The following is a 25,073-nucleotide window of genomic DNA, read 5'->3' as shown; positions in this document are numbered from 1 at the left end:
AATTGTAGGATTAAAGGAAGATTCAGGCTCAAAGGGACTCCAAGAGATCTCTAGTCCAACTTGCTGCTGCAAGCATGGTGAACTGTGAAATCAGACAAAACAAAGGGAATAAAGGGTGGTGGAGTCCTGAGATTAAGCCATAACCCGAAGAATAAGCTAAAATTGAACTAAATTTAGAGTAGGTACATAAATAACTATGATTTATATTCTGGTAGTTTTGTCTCTAGGACCCTGGTATCACTCTGGAAAAGAATATAAAGTTGATTCTCTGTTGTCCAGGTTAACTGAATCTAAGTTATACACTCTTTCTCCCTGTCCCACTCTCTATATTCACAGACGTGTGCATGCATGCATATGCACTTACACATAGAGTCAAAGTAGTACAGCACAGTTAATCTGCAACCTAAGTATCTCCCAAAGTCAGTCTCACTGAAGAGTTGACTATAATGATGTCAAGTTGATTTTTTGGTTTTTTTGGGGGGGGTATTTTAATTGTGGAAATGAAATGCAAATACAATACTAATAGTCAACTGCAAGCCAACGAGGGGAAAAAAAACAAACACATAACACTGGTGAACAAAAGGCAACTGAGATGACAAGTAAGCATCATTGTCACACTATACACTTTGAGTCTGATTCATGTTGCATGCAGACCGACCTCCATGAGTAGCAGCAAAAGTCCATGGGAATATTCTGAGCTTCTTGTCAGCAAGTTAAATATAGCCCAAACAAGAGATTCTATGGACTTCTTATGCTGCACCAAAATGATCTGTTTTATATGTGATATACAGCCTATATCATCTTGTTTTACATTATTTATATTTTCTAACACTTTGTTCTTACATTTTAAGTTTAATGGTTAATTTTCTAATATATGTAATATACAATAGTTTATGTATTAAAAAAGGAGAAAACTTTGGTTATCCAACAGAAAGACTGGGTTTGGTATCAATTCTATTAGGATAAAAGAGAAGTGATGAGTTTAGAAGCGAGGTGTTAAAAAATAAAATAAAAAATGAACTTCTTTGGAGGAGGGAAGAAAAAAGGTAAAAATCGGGGCTGCCATAGTATTCTCTTAGGCTGTTTCAGATTTTCTTTTCCGGAAATTCAGGTTACAGATTAAAGATTTACCTTCCAAATTTTATGTTTTTGAAGGTACAGAGGAAGGCCTTCCTTAGAGTTAGGAAATTTATTCTGTAGTCTACACGAAGATCTTTGATCAAATCTGTGTTTTGTTCAGCATGTTTCAGAAAAGTTGTTGCTGCAAATACAATTTCAGTGTGAAAGACTTGTAGTATTCTTTCATGACTATTATTTCTAATACATCCTGAGGTTTATAGTTTTCTCTTGTCCTCCCATGGTGTGGAACTCCCTGCCTATATTCTCAGAGATAAAATATAAATATGTACAAAACTGCAGGTTTGAACTCACCACACTGAATCCTGATGATTAATACTGATTCTGTACAATCATATAAATCACTGATCAGAGTATAAACTCCTTTCTCTCTACTAAGAAACTCCTGGGAGGAGATATGTTAGTAGTATTTTAAGTGCCTGGGGTAGGTTTTCCCCTGACCTGGCTACCTCTGCAGGTGAGAGACACTGAATTTGTCTTAGAATCTCTGGCTTTATTATATGTTTTAATTAAAATTTTACACATAGTTGTTCTAAAATCCGATTTCTTTATCATATTTCATTTAGTTAGCAGGTTGCCCCTTTAGTCACTCAGAATGCTTCAATGCTTTCCTAATGATGGTGAAGTACCAGGAGGCAGACCTGTTTGCTACAGGGAAGCTCAAATCAAGCAGATTCTGGCTGCTAAAGATGAGATTCTGTCTTTAAAAATGCAGCATTTTCCTGATGTTAGAAATTTTGTAATTGAACTTTTAAACTGAAGAAGTAAGAGAAAAAAAATGCAAGGTCAGCAATATTTGATGACTGAAGAACAGTTATCCCTGTAAATAGCTGTTGAAAGGCTATACTAATGAATCCTTTTGTCCTAAATTTCTCAGTATGTAAACACACAAACATGTAGGCCGAGTATTGGATTATACAGCTAAGATGGTTATAGATTGTGATGGATTAAACTGAGCACAGGAAGTAAGGATATTTTTGGTAGAACAGGGTCAAATAAAGTGCTTGTAACATATGTTTTCTACTTCTGTACATTTTTACAGTTACTATTTATGGTCTGTATTACAGAAAAACGTCCGAAACAGATTTTATGCTTGCAAAAGAAGTGGAGTTAAATTCAGTTTTCCTACTAAGTACTTCAGTTTCATATTTATCAGGGATTAAGATGTTACCCATCTGACCATGTGGCTGTAATACAAATCTTGTTGATGAAGAAGAATTCTTTATCACTTTCCTGGTATATGCAGAGTTGTAGAGATAGAAGCTGGAATGCAAGTGAAAGATGATATCACTTCTTTCCTACTGAAGCCAGCAACATGTAAGAGGATACTCTACTTGATTTCAAAGTAGATGTTACTTAGTAATATTTTCTTATTGTCAGTACTAATTGATTTAGCTGTTATTACCAGATGGGAATGTCACATTTGTATATCTGTTCATGTTATGTATGTTACCCTGTGGCTTGGGTGTAACGTGACTCATACTACAAGAAGTTAGACTTAGAAAAAGATGACTTGGATCATTCAGGCCACCTCCTACCCATGCTGGTCTCTTCCTGACCAGGAATCTTCTAGTTTATAGCTCAAAAAAAAAAAAAAAAAAATTAAACAACAATTCAGATACAAGGAATGGGAAAATTAGCAGCCAGAATTGTTCTAGGGGTTGATACATTTTGTTGTCTTGAAGTTTTCCTGTATATTTATTATAGCTATGCTTTTTTTTTTCCTCATATGTTTGCATGTTCCCTATGTTCTACACAGTAAATTACTTCTCTCTTGTTTGTACCCTCCAGGTACTCACAGATTGTTTTCATGTTTCATATTAAGTATTACAAGGTCAAGTGAAACAGCTCTACTTTAAATATTCCACAAATATTATTTTACACAAAACTATTATTTCTAGTAAAAAACACTATTCCATTCAAGAATGCTTATTTGGACATCTTTCTCTCTTCATGTATGTCTGCATTAATTTCCTAATGTTGAAAGGGGGAAAGTCACGAGGTTACAGTGGGAGGGAGTTCTTTCCTCAACACAGACATGTAATTGGATGTACTTTGTGCTATTTGATTTCATTTTGAATGCTTTTTATGCAGTAATCTTGTGTTTTCCTAGTGCCGCAATAGAATATAAGACTTCTAGAGGAGCAACAGTGAAAATACTCAGTCAGGCTTTCTATCCTTACACTGTAGTTACATTTTATTATTAATATGCAGAAGTTATGATTGAAAATATTAAAAGATAAAAATATGTACTTAAATACAGAGAACAAATAAATACACAGAGCTACAAGATGAATGTTAAAATGTTAAATAAGTAGTGAAAGGACTTTTAGTCAGGTAAGTTACTAGTGATGTGGCAAACAGGGAGTCAGTGATCCTGGTTTGCAAATATATATAAGATAGAACAAAAAATATTTAGGTTAAAACTGTCCATACACTTTGCTGAAGACATGAGGTATACACTTAAGCTATATTAAACTGGCATAATTTCTAATAGTAACCATGTTACAGGTGTAGTTTCCTTTGTTAGATAAGGAAAACAACTTGTCTTTAAAACAACACATTTCATCTGAGAGTGACTGTTTTAAAATTGCTGGCTTTAATGGATAAGCTGCAGTAAAAAGGATCTAAAATGTCCTTGTCATTCTGCCTGCCCACCTCCCGGCTTGGTCCTAGCTATATATATATATGTATACATATATATATATATCTGGTTTAGAAGAGGCTAACTGAAGAATTTTTTAGTTGTACACCCAGAAAATCATTGGGTGAATCATTGGATAATACATGTTGGAAGAGACATAGAGGTCATATATTCCAACCTCCTGCTCAGAGTAGGGTCAGACAGTGTGGTCCAGTGCTACATACAGTCTGGTTTTGAAAATATCTAAGTGGGCAGTCTGCACAACCTTTCTAGCCAAGCTGGCTGCAATGCTTCACTAACCTTACATTGAAAAACTTCATATTCAGACTGAACTTCTGTTTCAGTTTGTCTGGTCTCTCTCATCCTTCCACCATGCACCATCATGCAGAGCCTGAATCTGTGTTAACAGAATCAAGTACTGATGTTTGGGATTGCACCGATCCAGGTGCAGGACCTTGCATTTGGCCTTGTTGAGGTTTGCATAGGCCTACCTCTCAAGTCTGTCAAGGTGCCTCCGGATGGCACCCCTTCACTCTAGGGTATCTACTATGCCACTCAGCTTGATGCCATCCACAAACTTGCTGAGGGTGCACTCAATCCCACTGTTCATGTTACCCATGAAAATATTAAACAGTACCAGACCTAGTATGGACCCCTGAGGGACGCTAGGCATCACCAGTCTTCATTAGGACATTGAGCTGTTGAGTACGACGGTTTGGATATGTCTGTCCAGCCAGTTCCTTATCCACTGAACAGTCCATCTATCAAATCCATGTCTCTCTAATTTAGAGACAAAGATGGTGTATGGGATCGTATCAAAGGCTTTGCACAAGTCAAGGTAGATGACATCTGTTGCTCTTCCCTTGTCCACCAATGCTGTTATTCTGTTGTAGAAATCCACCAACTTAGTGTCAGACATGATTTGCCCTTCGTGAAACCGTCTTGGCTGTCTCTAATCACCTCTCTGTCTTCCACATGCCTCAAGATGGTTTCCAGGAGGATCAGGCCCATGATCTTACCAGGCACAGTTCTGGAGAGCTCATCAAAGCTGTTTTATTCTCTAGGTTCAACAGACTCAGTTCCTTCAGTCTACCCTTAAAGGACAAGTGCACCAGCCCCTATCCATGTTGGTGGCTCTGTGTTAAACTCTTTCATCTATCAATATCTTTCTTGAACTGAGGGACACAAAGCTGCATCTGGTCTCCCAGATGTGGTCTGATGAATGTCAAATAAAGGGATCACTTCCCTCAGCCTGCTGTCCTATTAATACAGTCAGTATGCTGTTTGCCATCTTTGTTGCAAGGGTGAACAGCTGGCTCACATTTAGCTCAATTTCAGCAGGACACCTCAGGCCCTTCCCAGCAGAGCTCCTCCACAGCCAGTCAATGCCCAGTATGTATTTTTTCAAGGTCTACTTCCTTTCCACATGCAGAACTCTGCACTTGTCTCTGAATTTCATGAGGTTTCTTTCAGCTACAATTACTCTCTTTTTCAGAAGTGAGATTTACAAAGAAGAGTTCAAACTAAATGGAGCACGAGAACATTCAGTTCAGAGTGACCTCTGTGATCAGACAGACTATGTTTATTTGAGCTTTTTGACTACATTTACAGTAAGTGGCAGTCTTGAAAATTTTGCTTTCAAGACCTTTCTGCATTGCACCTGTACTGAGTTCACAACACCTGCAAACACCATCTGCCCTTTAAGAGTCAGTACTAGTGCTCTCTCTGGGTAGGACTCAGTAAACATCATTACCACATTTTATGTCTCCTCTTGGTCATGTTACATTGCCACAAGACCAAATAGCCTAAGTGGCAAAGGCAGTTATTGCTGTTCCTGGACTAGTCAACTTCTTCATGAGGACAGTTAAGCGCCAGGCTGGATTTGTCCAGTGGACTGTGCCCTCACCATTCTTGGAAGTTTCTGAAACCTGACCTGGTCTGAATGGTCTTGACCCTACTGAGAGTAGGAGGTTGAACTGGGGACAGAATCACAGAATGGGTAGATGGAATTGGAAGGGACCTCTGAAGATCATCTGGTCCAACCCCCCTGCTGAGCAGGATCACCTAGAGCACGTTGCACAGGATGGCATCCAGGCGGGTTTGAATATCTCCAGAGGAGACTCCACAATCTCTCTCTGGGCAACCTGTTCCAGTGCTCTGTCACCTCACAGTAAAGAAGTGCCCCCTCATATTGAGCTGGAACTTCCTGTGCTTCAGTTCGTGCCCGTTGCCTCTCGTCCCCTTGCTGGGCACAACTGAAGAGACACTGGCTCTGTCCTCTTGACACCCTCCCTGCAGATGTTTATACACATTGAAAAGATCCTCTCTCAGTCTTCTCCACTTTAAACAAGCCCAGCTTCCTCAGCCTTTACTTGTATGACAGATGCTCCAGTCCCCTGATCATCTTCCCCTGATTATCTTCAGAGCCCACTGCTAGACTCATTCCAGTAGCTCCATGTCCCTCGTGTACTGGGGAGTCTGGAGGTGGACACAATGCTCCAGGTGTGGCCTCATCAGGGCTGAGTAGAGGGGGAGGATCACCTCCCTTGGCCTGCTGGCAACACTCCCTAATGCACCCCAGGATCCCATTGGCCTTGGCCACAAGGGCACGTTTCTGGCTCATGGTCAGCCTGCTGTTCACCAGCTCCCTCTCTGCAGAGCTGTTTTCCAGCAGCTCACCCCCCAGCCTGTACTGGTGCTTACGGTTATTCCTCCCTAGGTGCAGGACCCTGCACTTTCCTGTGCTGAACTTCATGAGGCCCCTCTGCATGGCAGCACAGCCCTCTGGGGTATCAGGCACTCCTCAGAGCTTTATGTCGTCAGCTTTGTGTCATCAGCCGCTCCTCCATTTATTTTAAATTAATACACCATGTTAGTCTAAGAAAACACTGTAAGATCAGAAGAGATGTTATAAGGATACTAATATAGAAATTTTTCTATACAATTTCTTTCTATAAAAATCCTTTTTTTTTTGTTTTTGAAGGCCATATCAATTTTCAAGAAACTTGTCAACATTTTTTAGTAACTTGAGGACTTCATTCCAGAGTTAAATCAGGACATAAATGTGTGTGGCATGTTACAGACAAAAGAAAATGGTCCTACTTTAAAAAGATTATCTTGTTTATTGAGGCATGATCTGAAGAGGAATGGCAGCAAACATAAAGACCTGTGGTTTTGGGAAAGTTGAAATGATTTGCAAACAGTAAGATCTTATTGCTTTGTTTACTATTGCATGAATCTTGAAGAAATTGGAATATTATTTATCACTAATACTAAAAAATAGTGTTTACAAGTCTTATCAGCATTTAAAATGAGATTATAGTATATAGCACATATATTTGCAATGAGATACTGCCTACTGCAACTCTGTTAACTTTACAGTAGCATTGGGCCATTTATTATTACTATTATTGTTACTATTATTATTATTTTCTTTTGACATGAGCAGAAAGGTAGAAACTGCATTAAGTGTAGCTCTGCTGAACACTGGTTCTGCTAGAATATTGGTATCAACAAGCAGGCTTGCCTCCTTGATGCATTTTGTGAGCACCAATTACACTTTGACCAAGAAGGCTTGGCCTTAGCTTGTCTGAAAACATAACCCATAATTTGCAGTTACAAAGCATGACTCAAAGGTTCTGCAGGAAAAAAAGGAAAAATCCTTTCAGCATCAGCAGAGATGTTACAAGAAGTAAATTCCTCCAAAGACAATTATTTGCACAGTGCAGACTGGGAAAGTAATAATAATGGGCAAATATTTACATAAATATTTAAGTTGGTGACCATTCTGCACATTTTGTGAAGGAGCTAGCAAGTGGGAGCAAGAAGGGACATGATGAGCATAGTTTGGAGACTTTCCAGAAAACAAGAACTGTTTTATAGTGTGGCTTAACCCTTGGAGCCTGGCATGCTTGTTAGTGCATTTGTTCAGGAAACAAGCTTTTGTCAGCTGCAGAATCTGCTCGTCTGGGTTGTCAACATCTGCTTCATACACAGAATGTTAGGCTGAAAGCATTCAAATGCTTTTTTCTACCATTTTGCTGATCACATTCTGAAGGGGCTGCTGGAGATGAAAGCCAATAACAAAGGAAATCTAGACCATAAAGAAAGTGAAATCTGTAATATTGCTCATTTCAGTAAGAGTGCCTGCAACTAGACTTTTAAATACTAGTCAAGTACTTTAAATTAAGATACATTGGAAAGAGATATGGCTATATTACCAATAGATAGAAACTTCTTGACAACTTCTAAAAAGAACACAAAGTTTCTCATCTCCATTTGATAATAATAAAAACTGAAAATTGAATCATAAATAGTTCAGGGTAGAAAGGACCCCAGAAGGTCATCTATTTCAGCTTCCTGCTCAAACAAGGTAAACTGTGAGAAAACCAGAATGATCTATTGCTCTGAAAATACACAGAGATATTAGTATTTTACCTTTTTTTTTTTTTTTGGTCATAGCTCTTCTCCTATTCATATCTTCTTTTGTGAGATGATGATTGATAAATTATCAGAAAAGTGGTGTTATTTTTCTTTGCTTCTAAGTGAAAGATATAGATAAGTACAGTAAATTTTAAATCACATATTCATGATATTTGCATTCATTGGCATTTAGATGTGAAAGCTATATAATGCATGGAAATATCTGTATCAGAGTGCTTTTGTATCTGATGCCACATACATTTGCATATAAAAGGTGTACCTCTCAGCCATTAAGTTACTCAGTATAAAGTAACTGAAAAATAGGAGGAAACCCTCATCTTTTTCTTTTCTACATTAATCCATTCCACTTATTTTGTATCGTCATTTCTTATAAACAAAAAATACCTGTACTGATACTTCTTATGCGTTTTTCTTATTCCCTCCTGCAGCTGAGGCAGGAAAATCAGTAGTATATAGTTGGAAGAGTGTTCTCCTCCATACTTTCATATCAAAGCAGTAAAGAAACTAATACATAAAGGTAGGCAGATATTTTCTTATTGCTGAAGAATAACAAATCCATTAACTCCTGACAACGTAGTATGATGTGTTGCTGTCTTAGCTCTAGGACAGAGATACAGAAAGATACATAAATTTTACTTTTCATACAGTGTAATATATATTATTTAGTCATATGAATTTGGAAATATGATTTAATGAATCGATGAAATCTTGTTTTAAAACTTCACTTGCACAAAAAATGTTTCAGCTGAATTTGTGTAACAACACTTAAAAAAACACACAACAACAATAAAATACAAGAAAAGCTGACAACACCAAAAAACCACCCCTCCATCCAGACACAAAAACCCCAGAATGTATGCAGAAAAGAAAGTGCATATGCATTTGTGAGCTAAGAGTTAAAATAACTGTATTAGGTATGCATTGGATTTGTATTCATTAAAATGAGCTGAAGTATGAACTTAGCGTGACTTTCTAAAAACTGCTGTTATTTTTCCATTATGATGTTGGAAACAATCCATTCTTTAGTTATTTTCTAATAAAATTTTCTAATAAAATGCCATCTGATTAAAATCATTTCTGAAAATTAGTTAAAAATTATTCTTACAAGCTATATAATATCAGCTGAAGTAGTAGTTATGTTTAATTCTAAAATCAAGTACTACCCAGCAAGGACCAGCATCCAGGTTTTCTTTGCAGATTTTAGAGGAATGACTTCTCTTTGCTGTGATTAAATTACATCACATTGCTCTTAAAACTTTGGGAACATGATACGGCTGTTGATTCATCCTCCTCCATTTTCTATGTGTTTGAAATATGGTCAATTAAATTAAGTGGCTAAGCAATTAAGTGCCCTGAAAGGCCTTCTGATGAGTTATGAAGGCTTTTTGACAAAAAGCTGGGGTGTATGTTGTCTGTATCATCATTTGAATCAGTTGAATTCCTAAGAAAAAGGGCATGCAAATTCATGTGTCTAGGAAATCACTGAAATATTTTACTTTAAAGCCATTGTTTTAGCCCCTGTGCTCATATTGGTTGGTTAAGCATTTCTTCACCAAGAAGAGTGATAAGAAGCATAAAATGGGATTATAGTCATCATACGGAAGTTCTCCTCTTCTGTTGTAACATGCACAGTAGGCAGGTGATGGGCTAGCTAGAAGGGAGGGCCCACAAGATCTTCCTCTGAATTTGCCCACATTCTTAATGTACCTCCCTGCTAGGCACTTAAGGAATCTTCACATGACTTCTATGAGGAGCTGGCTGGCTTGCAGGATTCGTTCCTGAGCATCCTTAAGTGCTCATTCTCCTTTATGTTTAGAACAAAACAAACCAATCAACCAAACAGAAGTTCTCCTAAAACCGATTGAAGTGGTTACAACAGAGTTTAATTGACTTAAAACACCATGTGTCTATTTTCATTGAGGTTGGTCCATTAAATGTATTAAAAATATATGTAAAATAATATACAGCTGTCTTCTCATCTATCACTTTTTAAAAAGTTATTTAGTGAAGTAGTCTTCACTCAAAATTAACATGTAAGTGCAAAGAGCTTTGTGTCAAGTCTAAAAGTAACTATCATAAGTAGTAATGTGGGCTACCTGTCCATAATATCACAGAAAGCTCTCTGGACAGATTACATATGCACTTGACAAAAATGACATGCTTTGTGCTTTGGTCAGGCCTAGTGAGTTCCTGTGTCAAGACCATTGGTGATAGTTTCACTTTCCACATCTGTATTGCTTGTCTTAGAAAACCAGGAGGTAACGCAGGGTGGCAAAGAAGAACAGAGATCAATTGACATGTTTGATGTATGTGCTTTCCTTAGAAATATACATACAGAAACCACTGATAATACGGTATCAAAATACAAAAAACAAACAAAAAAAACAGCATGAATTTACTAAGGGGTTTGAACCTGATGGACCTCTTGAGATGAAAAAAATGCCTCTGTGGATATGGGTAGAATAACGCCAAGTTTTCTAGTAGACTCCTGTAGTATCCTTGTTGTCAAATTGGAGGGATTTATTTTTATCACAACTTGGCCAACAAATGATCTATGAAGCTCCACGTTTTGGGAGCTGGTTCATAGTAGTAGAGGCTGGCATCACAGAATGGCCTGAGTTGGAAGGGACCCATGAGGATCATTGAGTCCAGCTCCTGACTCCATACAACCTGAAAATTAAATCACGTATGATTTAAGTGTGTTGTCAAAACACTTCTTAAGCACTGCCAGGCATGGGGCTATGACCAATTCACTGGGGAGCTTGTTCCAGTGCTTGACCACCCTCTCACTGAAGAACGTTTTCCTAATATCTAATCTGAACTGGGATAATTGGATTTGTTTAATTTGGAAGAGAAATAGCTAGTTGGGCATCTAATAGTCTTCCGCTATCCAACAGGCGGTTTTAAAAAGACAGAAAAAAACTGATCTCAGAGGTGCATAGCAAAAGCACAAGAAGTAATAAGCACATGTTGTAACAAGGCAATTTACAATTGGGCAGACGGAAAATTCACAGTGGGTGTGTTTGAGCACTCAAACAGGTTATCCATGGAAGTCCTGGGAATTCCATTCTTGCAAGCTGTCAAAACTTGAGAAGGCCCTTAGGAGCCTGGTGTAACTTTGAAGTTAACTCTGTTTGGAGCAGGAAGTTGGGCTAAATGGTCTCCCTAGGTTCCTTCCAACCTAAATTGTTCTACAATTATATTTATATTGCCTATCATACTTTTAATAAAAGCATGTGATCATGGGATCTTGCTAGAGATGCTCTGCAGCTTATGAGAAATCTATGAGAAAAGACAGCCATATAAACCTTATGATATGGGTAGATGGAAAAAGAGCATAAGATGAAGGAGAAACTGAGGCATGAAAAGATTTGACAATCATACCAGTTGAAGAAAAGGGTTAAATAGAGAAATCAGTTGAGACAAAAAAAAAAAAAAAGAAGAAGGCAAGAACTGGGGGGTAATTAATCACTGGGAGTCCAAGTAACAATAAGAGTGAAAAAGAGACTGAGATCAGTGAGAAAGGTTGCATGATTGTCAGTTGTAAAATTGAAAAAGCTTAGAAAAATATCTATGCTGGCTGTAAATAACTCTTCCAAGTATAAGGTAATCAGTATTCTCTGTCTTTGCTTGTACCCATTCAAGGTTCATAGAATTTCTCAATTTTATCCTTTTTTTTTTTTTTTTTTTTAATACATGATTAGTATTTATGTTGGTATTTTCCTTGAAAGTGGAATGGCAGATCTTGTGTGGCAGTTGAGCAGTTTGATATCAAGTCACACGGCAGCTACAAACCATTTTTTGCTGTCTTAGTCCAGATAAGTATTAAAAAGGCTTTTGGTTCAGTGTGAATATGGTGAAATAACTGTTACGTATACGTACAAGTTACGTATTGAAACCTGTAACTTGTTTAGATACAAATAAGTAGTCTAAATTTCCTTGGAGTCTTGTCGTGGAACCTGGTTTAGATTTGTTTTTTTATTTAACTGTGGGGTCATTTTTTTAAAAGGTTTTAAGAGGCTTGGTTCTCTTTGACTTGAGCAGAACTTGTAAATGCATGGACAAAACACTTGTGGAAAAAGATCATTGTCATCTGATTTCTGTTTTAATTTTCCTTCTTAGGACCACTGCCCAACACATATCTTATGATGGACTACATACACTTGAGTGCAAGGTTTTAGCTTTATTTACCTTATCAGGACATTTCAGCCTGTGGAATTTATGCATTGTTTTATCATATTGCAGCATGATAAATTTTCAAGTTATTTTCAAAGGATTGTCAGTGAATTACTGGCAGTACAGAAGTGCCAACTCAAGCACATTTTCCCCTTCCCTTTCTCTATAAATTATCTTCCAATCTTCCTTTTTAGTTGAAGTAAAGCAATAGGAAACATTTTCCTGGGAAGGCTTTCGTATAGCTTTTCCAATCACTAAAAAGTTGTACATGCAATTTATCAATTGTCGTTATTATATCTTAGACCAGATAAATACTTTTGACACGTGTGTTTCCTGAAGTATATTGTATTTCAGAAGTAGCATGAGTATCATATGATGCAGTATCTCCTATGGGAGTTTCCTGTTTTTAATGAATAACCAAATAAGTACCAGTGCAAATCCCCATAAATGACCAGACTATGAGTTAGAGTATGAGTTAGAACCATCCCATGGCAATTACACAGTTCAGGATTGTTTAAAAATGTGGAAAGAGAGCCAGATGCTAATCCACATGGAAATACAAATACTGAAAACAGTTGTAGCTGATCCAAGTGCATAAATTGCATTTGTCCATAAAAGGTGCCTGACAAATTTTATTGTCCATGCCCTTATGAAGTAACTCATGTTGGTTTTGTCTTTTGCTCATTCTGAAACTACAATTCACCTGTACATGGAAAAAACATATACTTACTCATTTCTCATTTCTCAGCCAGACAGCCTTTTTTATACAGTATAATTAGCTGTTTCAGCCACAGCGGAGAAACCAGCAAACCCTCACCTACCTGAGATTATTTTTTCCCTCCCTAAGGATCAATCAGTGAGGCACAGTTCTATGCATATTCTCTTCCAAGCCGCAGGCCTGGGTATGACAGGTCTGGAGATCCATCTGCTTCAGGTGTGGTATGTCTATAAAGCAGTTGGCCTAGCTCATTTTAAAGGATTCGTAGGTTTCACTAAGGCTTTCTTCTCACAGAAGTCTCTTCTAAAGTAATACATTTATTAGGCTATACAGATATTATTCATTTTCACAGCATTGATACAGCACCATATCCTGACATGCTCCAGACAGAATCTTTGGTTGGGTGATTCCAGTACTCATCTTCTGTACTGTTCATCTTCCCAGCAGAACATGTGCTAACAATGGCAGTGTTCAGATATATGAAATATTATTCTGTAAACAACAGCAACTGTGATTGAAGTAGAAAGATTTCACTGCAGCATAATATTAAAGAAAATATGATTTATTTGTATATGCAATGTTTAGATACTGTCTGGCTTAAGAATGCTATAAGAAAATGTGTATAACTCTGCGTGTCGGGCCTACCCTGCAGGCCTGGATTGGTGATCTCTAACTAGTTGTGACAGAAATAGGATTTTTTGGATGTGCATCTGATTGCCAACAGTTAAATTATTAGTTGAAGTAGTTAAAGCTCTTCAGCTGAGCCATAGCTAACTGGGTGCATACTCCTTGCACAGTACCAATGGAAAGTAAATTATCTAAGCATACATCACCCTCTGACTGGCTAGCAGTGTACATGCAGCTAATTACAGCTGCTTGGCTGTTAAGTTAGGAACTCATTACACTCTGTAACATGATTGATTGTGATGGCCTGTCTGGATGCTTTACAATAGCTTTCTTCTTTTGGAGGATCGTTTTGAATGCTCTGTAGCCTGCTTGCTTGATAGCTAGAGGCAACCTAAGACAGGAGCCTCATGTATTCAGTTGAATTCAGCAAAAATGTTTTTTTCATGTCTCACAAACAAAGAGCCTGAATCTGGAGAGTAAAGAATCCAGCTAAAAGGACGAGAGAGGAAAGAGTATGAGAAATTGGCAGTTTGGCCTTCTTCATGTTTTTTGCTCTTTAGACAGAAAAAGTTCATGCAGGCACATTTGAATCCTTATTAATGGCTTTGTTAGCTGACTACAAAAGGTAAAGCCTATCCATACGTGCTACTTCACTGACTGGATTCCATTGACTTCTAAAATCTGACACACATCGAGCACATACACGATGATGTGCAGTTCAGAGGCTCCCAAGCTGGTGTGTTGAATAAGCTAGTTCTGGAGACAAAAACATTTGAAAAGTGTCAGTATAACACTGTGCAAGAGTTGATTACCTCTACTGAAAGACAGGATTTATTAGGTTTTGCACAGTGCTAGGCAGATATAATCTTGCAGGACATGAGGTTGTGCTTGTGATAAAGAACTGTGATTTGCTGTATGGATGCATAGCTCATCAGTGCTAACTTGGGGGTTTCATTCTCATTCCTCTCAAATAGTTATCACAGAGGGCCTCACAAAATTCTGGAAGGGGATGCTGCTCAATTCATAAATGCAACAGCTTCCAGTACTCTGCTGTAGGCCAGATTTAATTAAATCAGCTTGCACCAGCTGGCTACAGGAGTCAAAGGGGAATGCCAACAGGGAATAGGTGGAGGAGCAATCTCTCCAGCTGCTTTCACGTGATTAAGTTACCATCAGCGTTAGAACTAGGCTGGAGTCAGCATCACTGATTCTTAAAGATATACTGTGGAAATCCTTTATTGATTGCTTCTAGATATGTTTACATTCTTTACCTCTGGTAAGCTTCAAGAAGGAGTGGAACAGAGGAAATGATCTACTGTGATTTTATTTTTTTTTAATTATTTTTTTTAGAGCTTTCTGGGGTAATTTTTACCTCAAATTGGAAAACTTCACCACCACTGATTCCTGTAATACTTTTTGCTTAACATGTCATAGGTGAATGAAAAGAACCTCCTCTTAAAGGATTTGAATTCCAGTTTTGTTCTGAAGCACTATGAATGTGACTGCAGATAATGTTTGGAAAAGGAACAGCAACAACTAGCAGTGAAGAAAAGCAATAGGAAGCAATCAGTACTAATGATGAACAGGGCTTTGCTGTTCTGCATTGATATTACATGGTATTATACTCTGTAATTCATAATGGGTATATTTAAATAATCTGGGCACAGTCTTAAAAATGCATGAGCCTTAAATGAGTAGTAACATGTAAAATATCAATGCAATACGACAGAGGGAGCTCGGTACTGTATCTGGGTCAGTATAGCATTGTGCTTCAAATGATCTAGCACAGAAGTGGTATTAATTATGATGGAGGCAATACTGGACTCAGTATACTTGGTTCCCAACAGTGCTCCTTTATGCCTTGGCAGTCAGTCTTCTCTCTTAAACATATTTATTTGCGGTGTCTAAACTGGCATATCTTGGATTCTGAAGGGGCTGCAAAAGACTAATATAAAATATCCTCCACTCTATTAAAATCTTACATATTCTATGCCATTTAATACGAAAGTATGTTGGTTGGTATTACTTTGTAGAGAGTTAATCAAGTATAAGGAAATTTAAGTTCAAATTAACACTAAGTTTATACTGCCTTACATATAACCTCCAAGTTTAGCACTTCAGTCTTAGGTTGTACATGTCTATTGTCTGCAATATATGTCTGCAGTAAGAGTAGCCAACTGCTAGTACATCTATTAAGACTGTTCATGTGTGGTCTTTTTCCTTGTAGAACCTGGTTAGCTTGGCTGTTCACATTTGTCCATTTCAAGCCTTTTTACTCAAATTATAATTTATTGGTTTCCTGTGAGCATTCCTTGGCAGTTAGCTCTTCAGAACTGCAACTCTGATGACTTCTGAGAACCTGGTAAAAAGTCTGACTCTGCTGGAGAGCAGAGAAGCATGCAGGTATCTAGCTGTAAAGAGTAGTAGCAGTAGGATACCAGTAAGAACAGTTGCTTTGTGTCATGTCAGATTTATTGAGAACTTTTTAAAAGAAGTTCAAACAAGGGACATGACTTTCAGGAACTTATGTTTGAGTTGCACTATCATGTAGCATAAAGATCACAAGTATTTCCAATGACATTAATATCCCATGATAATACTGTGGCATGTATTATAATGAATTCCTGATGAAAATGACAGGTAGCTCTTAAATTATTTTGCTTATCTGTCGGATACAAATGTGAACATCTTGAATGGGCTGCCAATTGTACTTACACAAGCATTTCAGGATGGTAGAAGTTGGACTGTAAAAACTGTACATTTTTTTTTTGCTTATTTCATTGTTTTTAAAGTTGCATTATACCTTAGCTGTTGACTAGATGCAAGTGCCAGGCAGCTTTGATCAGTTCTAGCAGAATTGTATTGAATGTAGATTTTATTTAGCTTTAATACTACAGTATCTCAAATACGGAGAAAACTTCTACATTTATCTGCTACTTAAGATGACAAATGCCCAAAGGGTTTCTAAAACACAGCTAGTTAAACTACCACAAAGATGTTTAAATTCCAGCTTTGTATTTTTCCTCTGAATTTGTGGACTAGATTATTTTGTTACCTCCTGATTTACCATCTGTTCCTTATAACAGCTAAACTAGAAGAAACAACTTTTATGAGGCCCAGCAAAGAAAACCCACAATTTGGCAAAATACAGAGAATAAATTTTAAGTATTGCAAAAGATTGTGCAGGAGAGACACACTAAAAGTCAGTTCACAGCTCTACTGTGTAGCACTAAGGGTGATATATAAGAACTCTTCTGAGTGTATTTACAACAGAAGAAAAGAGATTGTGTTTGATAATGGATTGCTGAAGAAATTTATGGGCCATAAAAACTCCACAGTTAAAAAAGATCTTCTGAGCAAGTCCTGTGTCAGGCTTCAAACCATTGCTCTTGTTAAACAGCTAGAACAGATGATGGAAGGTTTCTGGCTAAAAGAAAGCACCATGGCAGAATACAAGTCTAGAATCAAAAGGAAGTTGGTTTCAAAATCATTACAGATGGTGTCATTTTTATAATACAAAATACTCAGCACTCAGTACGTGATTTTTTTGCCACCAGGCTTTCCTAATCGGCTCTGCAATCCGATGCCAGCTTGAGAGTAGGCTGTAGTAATACCTCTTTTGAGAGCAGGGAAAACCAGTGGATCATGAGTCCTAGACATATAAATGGAAAATTCCTGTGAAATAAGGTTCATTTTTCTTGCAGCTAAGGCAATGAAAAGGAGAACAGGGATTTATATTTTCTACAGATCACAGTAATAGAGATGACCCAAAGAAGGTCAGTGTGTTTCATAAGGAGTTTTATAACATGCTAAATATTTCTTTCAACTGGATGTTTTTATTAAGTAAGGAATTGTTAAAATTTCAAACTCTAAAAAATGTTGATTAATGCATCTTTTCTAGATTTTTTTTTATGTGTGTGTGGAGTATGTTGTGAAAGAGTAGTATATTAATTTTCCCTTTTCTTCCAATCATCTGAATTATTATTATTATTATTATTATTATTATTTTCAGAGAGAGAAAAGAAACTCCATTTCTTTGGAGGGAAAACAAACAAATAAACCAAAAAATCTACCTAACTATCTTAGGCTTACTGTATCTCAAACTGTGGTTTGAGTTTGTAAAGCAGTCACAGCTTAGATCTTTGGATGAGATATTCATCTAGAATAAGTCAGTATTGTTCTACAGATGAGCACCTATTGATCTCTAACAGTACTGATGAGTGTGAGCTTCTTCATTCTTATAGACAGAAGTCAAGAAAAGCTCCATGAAAACCAGCAAAAAATCATTGTTGTAAGATTGCTTAAAATGGAAAGGAAATCTGGGTGCATTATAATCATTAGTTATTCCACAAAGTAATAGGATCTCAGAACTTAATAGTGAAATTCAAATAGGAGCCAGAAAATAACTTCAGTCCTTCTCACTTAATTGAGAAAGTCTGGATCCTCTATGTAAGACCGGGATGGTTGTCCTAGAAAAACAATGATTAAAAAGAAAAAAAAAATACACCTGCCTCAACTGGATGAGTATAGAATATAAGAATTTAAATAGAGTGGCTGGAGTCAGAGTTGTAGCAGAGTTGTATCACTGTGTGCACTTCAAAGCTGGGAACAATATGTTGCAAAGGAACCACTTAAAATATTTTACACAGTCGTCCAAGTCAGCATCTCTGTATCATCTTTCAGGGCTATTAAAACAGGGTGTGGATCTATTGATAGGGGTGTGTTTTATTTATTTTCATGTGAACCAAAATTTAATCTAATTATACAATTAACTATGGGAGCTGGAGGACTGTTCAGTATGTGGTAAAGGCATCATGTCAGTTCACTGGCAATTCAACTATTCTGACTACTTTTTATACCACTTAAACAAATTTTTCCAATGTTTTTGTTCTATGACGACATTTAGGCACTAGGGAAAGCTTACTTGCTGTAAACAGTGCTATATGGACAGTTTGGCCTTCTTCCTCTTCAGAAAATATCTGATTTAGGAAAGATGCTTTTTCTGGTAACAACTCTGGTACTGTCAGTGTTGCAATGCTTTAGCTGCCAGTGAGAAAGAACATTGTCTCAGCAGTGGATCCGTTGTAATCTATAGGGTATTCAGTCACAGAATCACAAAATGGCCAAGATTGGAAGGGCCCTCTGAAGATGATCTAGTTCAACCCCTCTGCTGAGCAGGATCGCCTAGAGCTCATTGCACAGGATAGCATCCAGGTGGGTTTTGTATATCTCCAGAGAAGGAGACTCCACAGCTTCTCTGGGCAGCCTGTCTCAGTGCTCTGTCACCCTCACAGTAAAGAAGATTTTCCTCATACGCAGCTGGATCCTCCTGTGCTTCAGTTTGTACCAGTTGCCTCATGTCCTACTGGTGGGCACAAATGAAAACATGGGTCCCATGCCCTTGGCGCTCTCCCTTCAGATGTTTATACACACTGAAAAGATCCTCTCTCAGTCTTCTCCACGTTAAACAGGCCCAGCTCTCTCAGCCTGTACTTGTATGACAGATGCTCCAGTCCCCTGATCATCTTCAGAGCCCTCCGTTAGACTCATTCCAGTAGCTCCATGTCCCTCGTGTACTGGGGAGTCCGGAGGTGGACACAATGCTCCAGGTGTGGCCTCATCAGGGCTGAGTAGAGGGGGAGGATCACCTCCTTCGGCCTGCTGGCAACACTCCCTAATGCACCCCAGGATCCCATTGGCCTTCCTGGCCACAAGGGCATATTGCTGGCTCATGGTTAACTTGTTGTCCACCAGGACTCCCAGGTCCTTCTCCACAGAGCTGTTTTCCCGCAGGTCAGCCCCCAGCTTCTCCTGGTGCTTATGGTTATTCCTCCCTAGGTGCAGGACCCTGCATTTGCCTTTACTGAACTTTATGAGGTTCCTCACTGACCAACTCTCCAGCCTGTCTAGGTCCCTCTGAATGGTAGTACAGCTTTCTGGTGGATCAGCCACTCCTCCCAGTTTTGTGACATCGGCAAACTTGTTGAGGGTGCACTCTATTCCATAATCTAGGTCATTGATGAATTAATTTGACAAGACTGGACCCAGTACTGACCCCTGGGGAACACCTCTAGCTACAGGTCTCCATCTAGACTGTACCACTGATGACAACCCTCTGAGCTCTTCCATCCATCCAGTTCCCAATCCTCCTCACTGTCCACTCATCTATCCCACGCTTCCTGAGCTTGCCTATGGGTCCCCCATGAACACTTGCAGAAAGTGCAGCTTCTTGCTTGGACAGAATTCTTGGAATCATGGAAGATGCCATGCATCACTTTTGCAGTAATTGTTATAAAGAGGTGATTACTTACTTACTACTTTTTAAGATGATTCAGTGAAGAGAATGAGACAGTGATGAGTACACTAATGGGAGTTCCCTTTATGGCTTTCTTGCATGAGTTTTGTCACCAGTTTCCTGATTTCTTAAAAGTGAGCTGATGAAACCAATACATAATAACAGTTTTCATATTTTAGTTAGTTTTCCAGTGTTTGTAGCTGCAGGGGAAAGTCTGGAAACACAGACACACCAGTATTTCAACACCAAAAAATAAGAAAAAAAAAAAAAAAACAACACTGGAACTTAATTATTTAAAATCTAGTGGTTTTAAATCTTACTCATGATATTGAGGCTGACTCATGATTTTTGACTCAGTGGGGTTGTCAAGCTTGTACCTGACATCCAACCTAAAAAGGTGCCGGTTAAGAGTTTTCAATGTTTGCCAAAATGCTGTTTCTCATTTATATATTCATATGAAAACTCTGATGTATTTCTGTATGAAATCACTTGTCATATATTTTGTGAAGAAGATAATGTTGCTGTGTAGGACTGTAGACTTGGCATATTTTCAAAGAGCTTGCTTTCATTGTATGCAAGTAAAACCTAGTCAGCAACAACAACAACAACAAAAAAATTGAGTGTTATTGCTGAACGAAAATTTCAATGCAATAATCTAGCATGCTAATTTGAGAAGATTAGAAATTCATATTCTAGTTTAGGCTCTTAAAATAAGATGCATTGTGTCTGAGCTAAATAGCTGGTAATTTACTTCCTTGCTTCCTGTCAGTAGTTTCATTTGTGTTGAATAGGTATAATTGTGTGTCCTCAAAGAGATTGCACTAAAACTGGTTATGAAATAGTCAGGTTTTCCAAATGCTTTTATTAAGCACAGCAATTTCCTGCTACACATAAAAATACTCCAGTCTTTAGTTATATTTACATTCTGCTAGTACAAAGTAGCTATTTTTAAAATGTTTTCTCTCTTGTCTTCAAGTTTAAGTTATCCTATCACATTAGTGTACATATGAACATGGCGTTTAACTGAGAAATTTAAAATAAAAAATGCAAATTTTAAAAGGCCAATGAACAGTAATGATGTTACCATACTACCAAGCATATTAGATGTTGAAAGCAAGTGCCTTCCAATCCTTTAATAGTCTGGAGTAGTCACGAGGAGAAAACATGGGCGGTTTCAAGCCTAAAAAGTTTTACAGAAAATGAAGTGATAATAGTTACTGCTGTTCTCTGTATGATCCAATAGTGACTTGCAGAAAAATGGTTTACATTTGGCAGAAGTTAATACTAAACAAACTCCATAATATCTCATTTTTGCTAGCAAACATGTTCTCTTTAAAAAAGGAGCTAAAACATAGTGATCTTACACTTCTGAAGATAAGTGCAAGAGGTACTTTGGCTAGGATGGAATTTTCTGCCAAATTTTAAAATAATAGTAATCAGATCTGGATCTCCCTTGTTTGAAGCTCATACCATGCTTATTAAAGTCTAGCTTTATTTTGAAGGAAAAATAGCAGGAAATTGAGTATTTAATCATGTATGTAACATTAAGATTTGGAAACATTTTTGTTTGAGTTATTGTAGCTTAAGGGCCAACATTTATTATTCTGCTTTGATTTTTATAACTCAACACATTTGGCTAAGATATGGATACTTAGATTTTGTGTGTGCTTAATTTTTTTCTAAATAGGTTTGACATCTCTCATATTTTTCATTTATACCTAAAACTTATTTTGTCCCCCCCAAAATAACCCTCCACTTTAGAGAGATTGGGGGAATAAGTATTTACTTTTTATAATACTAATATTAGTGTGTGTGTGTGTTGGCTGTTATTTCTTAAATGGGAGATGCTTGTAGCTAGAATAACTTAAAAAAAGGATAACTTAAGCTATCGTGTTTCCTTTAATATACAGTTGCTGTTCAGGCCTTTGAAAGTTCACCAAATATATTTGTTCAATAATAATTTTGTTATTAACAGGCCCTACTGGGTGCTGAGCACTTTTGAACACTTGCTACTAAAAAGTATCTTTTCAGAGGAATGTGTTTTAGCATATTCTTTGGCTTCTTTCAAAATGCTCTTCTGAATTCTAGTTGGACTTGCTATTCTGAATCCCTCAGGTGTGTGTGAAAATGTACATCTTAAAGTTAGCCTTTTTCTATCTAAAGTAATGATATAACAGTTGCTATGGGATTTTTGCAGTCTTACATTTCTCCACACAAATATTCAGAATTGCAAACTGCTAGATTACAAGTAGTATTGTAGATGATGTTCTAATTTTTTTTTTTTTCCAAAACGGTGAGGTAATTTATGAAATATTTCTGAATATGTTGCAGTTGTACTTAGTCCAAATAGGACAAAATAATCTGGTTGTCACATGTGCTGAACACTCTTCAAGGAGCCCTCCATGACTTTGTCTTAAGAATTGGATTCAAATCTGGCAAGAAAACTTTCTTTACACTATTCTTGGAATTGATTGACATCAGTGAAAATTTCCTCAATTTGTTTTCAAGTATTTTAAAACATATTTTTACAAGGCTAAATCAAGCAGTGGAATAATGAAATGGATAGTGAGGGACAGATTTCTTTATTGTAGATAGTAGTGAACTGTGTATTAGTTTGGAATAATGATAGCACACTATATCTTTAAATAGAGTCCTGATATTAACCCACATCCCTTGAATCCTAACCTACCATTTTGACCTCAAGAATACTTACCTTTCTGTATTATTACAAAAAGGCTTCAACATGAGTTAATTTATCTTACCCTTAAAAAGAAAGGATAAACATTTCACTAGGTGAAAAACATGTAAAATCTTTCCTTGAAGTCATACCATAAAAACAATCATTCTTTCAGTTTTTTTGAGCTTCCAGTACTGGCTAAAAGTAGGAATTGCTGAAGCATATGAAAATATTCAGATGGTGATTAAAGGATTGTGTTTTGTTTTGTATGATTATATTGTTATTGTACTGTGTATAATTGTGTTACTTGATATACAGATATTTTTCTAAATGTCAAGATGTGGCTAGTAAATAACATTAAAACTCTATCTCATGGTAAGAACAATAAATGAGTTTCAATGGAATAACAAAGTTTTGGAGAGGAGACAGAGCTGTTGTGCACATTGTGCATTTTTCTTGGGAAATTTCTACTCTGCCCCCCCATCCCTTTTTCTTAGTTCTCTAAACATAGCCACAACAAAATTCAATATATATATATATTTTTAAAGTCACTTGAGAAAAAAATGTCTGGTAATACTTCATAATGGCTCCATGTAAATCTTCTGCATAATTAGTCAGTTCTCTATTGAGACAAGCCTTGGTATTCTTGTCTGATGTAGCTACACTGCACTCAGGATGCTCATACAAAGACAGATTAGCTGGCAAGTGCTTGTAGAGGTTCTGTGCATGGTGCATGCTGCAAATGACAGCTCCAGGTATATGTATCAAAGTGTAGGAGCTGCAACAAAAGCTACATTTTTGAAGTTGCTGAGCTTAGTAGATGAACGTAATGATATCAGATTACTGCCCTCCTATGAAATAATTACAATTGTTTTTTAAAAAGAAAATAATATATTAAATAGGTAATTAGTTCATCAGAGGGTGATTAAAAAACAACACTTAACATAAATTCACCCTAATTCCTCCATGCCATTCCCTCTGCCTTTAGTTGGGCCTAATGACTATCAGGCTTTTAGCACATTTCAGAATTATTTTGTGAGATCTTCAGTTCCTCTGCATGCATTCTTCTTCCTTCTGTCTTTGACATGGTTCTATCTGTTTAATGACATCCCTCCTGCCTTTCCCAGTTTCCTTCTGCTCCTTTTTTTTTTTTAAATTTATTTATTTATTTTAAATAACCAGTGTTATCCACTCTGTATGCCTCATTTATTTACGCATGCTAAGAAGCACTCCTACATTTTTGTGAGCTATCATTGATTTTGCATGAAATAAATTCATTTATGTAACTTGTCTAGGCAGGTTTTTTTTTCTACCTACAAGACAATTTTGATGTTTTGTGGTGATACTGTTCTGTATTTAATAGATACTCTGAGTAATGTGGGGATATTTGTACAGCCTTTAAGTAAGAAATCCTGATCAGTGTGTATGTAGGAGTTGTTTGAATTCAAAATACTATTTGAAGAAGACAGTAAGTAACAATTGTATTGTTTTCTGTCTTGAAAGTAAGAACATTGTCAGAAAGTTTGTGGCTTTATTATTAATTATGTAGTTCTCTATTAATACAAGAAAAACAAGTGATGCAACAAGTGTGCCTTAAAGATATATCGTTTAGAGCACATGATATTTTAGTTCAGCTGTAGATGTTGCCCTTATAGAAGACTTAGGTCTCACTGGAAAACTGCAGGCAATCATGGGCAATTTTTAAACATGTAGAGAGCTGTCTAAAAAAAATACAATAAAAAAATGTAATTAGAGCTTATCTAACATACAGTAATTCAAGCAAAATATCCGCAGCTCATTTGGTTTATCTGAAGGTCATTTTTTGTTACATCTGTGGATGCTATGTCCTTACAACTGAGGTACTAAAACCATTTTTGTCTCTTTTCCATGATCGTAAATCACCTGCTCTGTTGTACAATGACTCTGTCAATCTCCGACTCTCTACTACCGTAATAATAAGAAATATCATTAGTGACTGTAGAACCTGAAAAGATTCTGTCTTGAAATGTCAACATTAAAGTCTGAAATCTATTAGCAACTTGTATCTTGGTTTCTAAGACAGTCTATATTTTAATCTTCTCAAAATAACATTTACAACTGAAAGTTTGCAGTTTTGGTGGTTGTGGCAGGGTTGGCAGGAAGGTGCTGTGCTTAAGATTCTATTTTAATATATTCATTAAACCCACTGTCATCTTATTGGTGAAGATTCTCAATGCAAAAAGACCAGATGATTTGGCTGAATTATATATAGCTGCACATCTGCAACAAACTCTTATGATTTGCATTAGTACAATAGCTGGATGAATAAGTGAGCATCAGCACAGAATATTAACAGAATATATATAACATAATTCTT

The 25,073-nt window shown here is 37.0% G+C and overlaps 1 protein-coding gene across 6 annotated transcripts in view; it reads left to right on the top strand.

Moving 5' to 3' along the window:
- RSPO2 (R-spondin 2) overlaps nt 1-25,073 on the top strand; it is a 112,208-nt gene that overhangs the window by 66,879 nt on the left and 20,256 nt on the right. Inside the window, exon 6 of one of the 6 annotated variants that reach the window (XM_066990659.1) lies at nt 9-2,700. The exons of the other annotated variants lie outside the window; for them this stretch is intronic. Coding sequence (XP_066846760.1) covers nt 9-88 — 80 coding nt within the window. The 3' untranslated portion in view covers nt 89-2,700. Of the gene's footprint in view, nt 1-8; nt 2,701-25,073 lie in introns of those variants that run through there. 6 annotated transcript variants of the gene reach the window in all.

This window comes from Anser cygnoides, chromosome 2 (assembly GCF_040182565.1).
Source record: "Anser cygnoides isolate HZ-2024a breed goose chromosome 2, Taihu_goose_T2T_genome, whole genome shotgun sequence".
NCBI lineage: Eukaryota > Metazoa > Chordata > Aves > Anseriformes > Anatidae > Anser > Anser cygnoides.
This window is presented reverse-complemented; position numbering and strand designations above follow the sequence as displayed.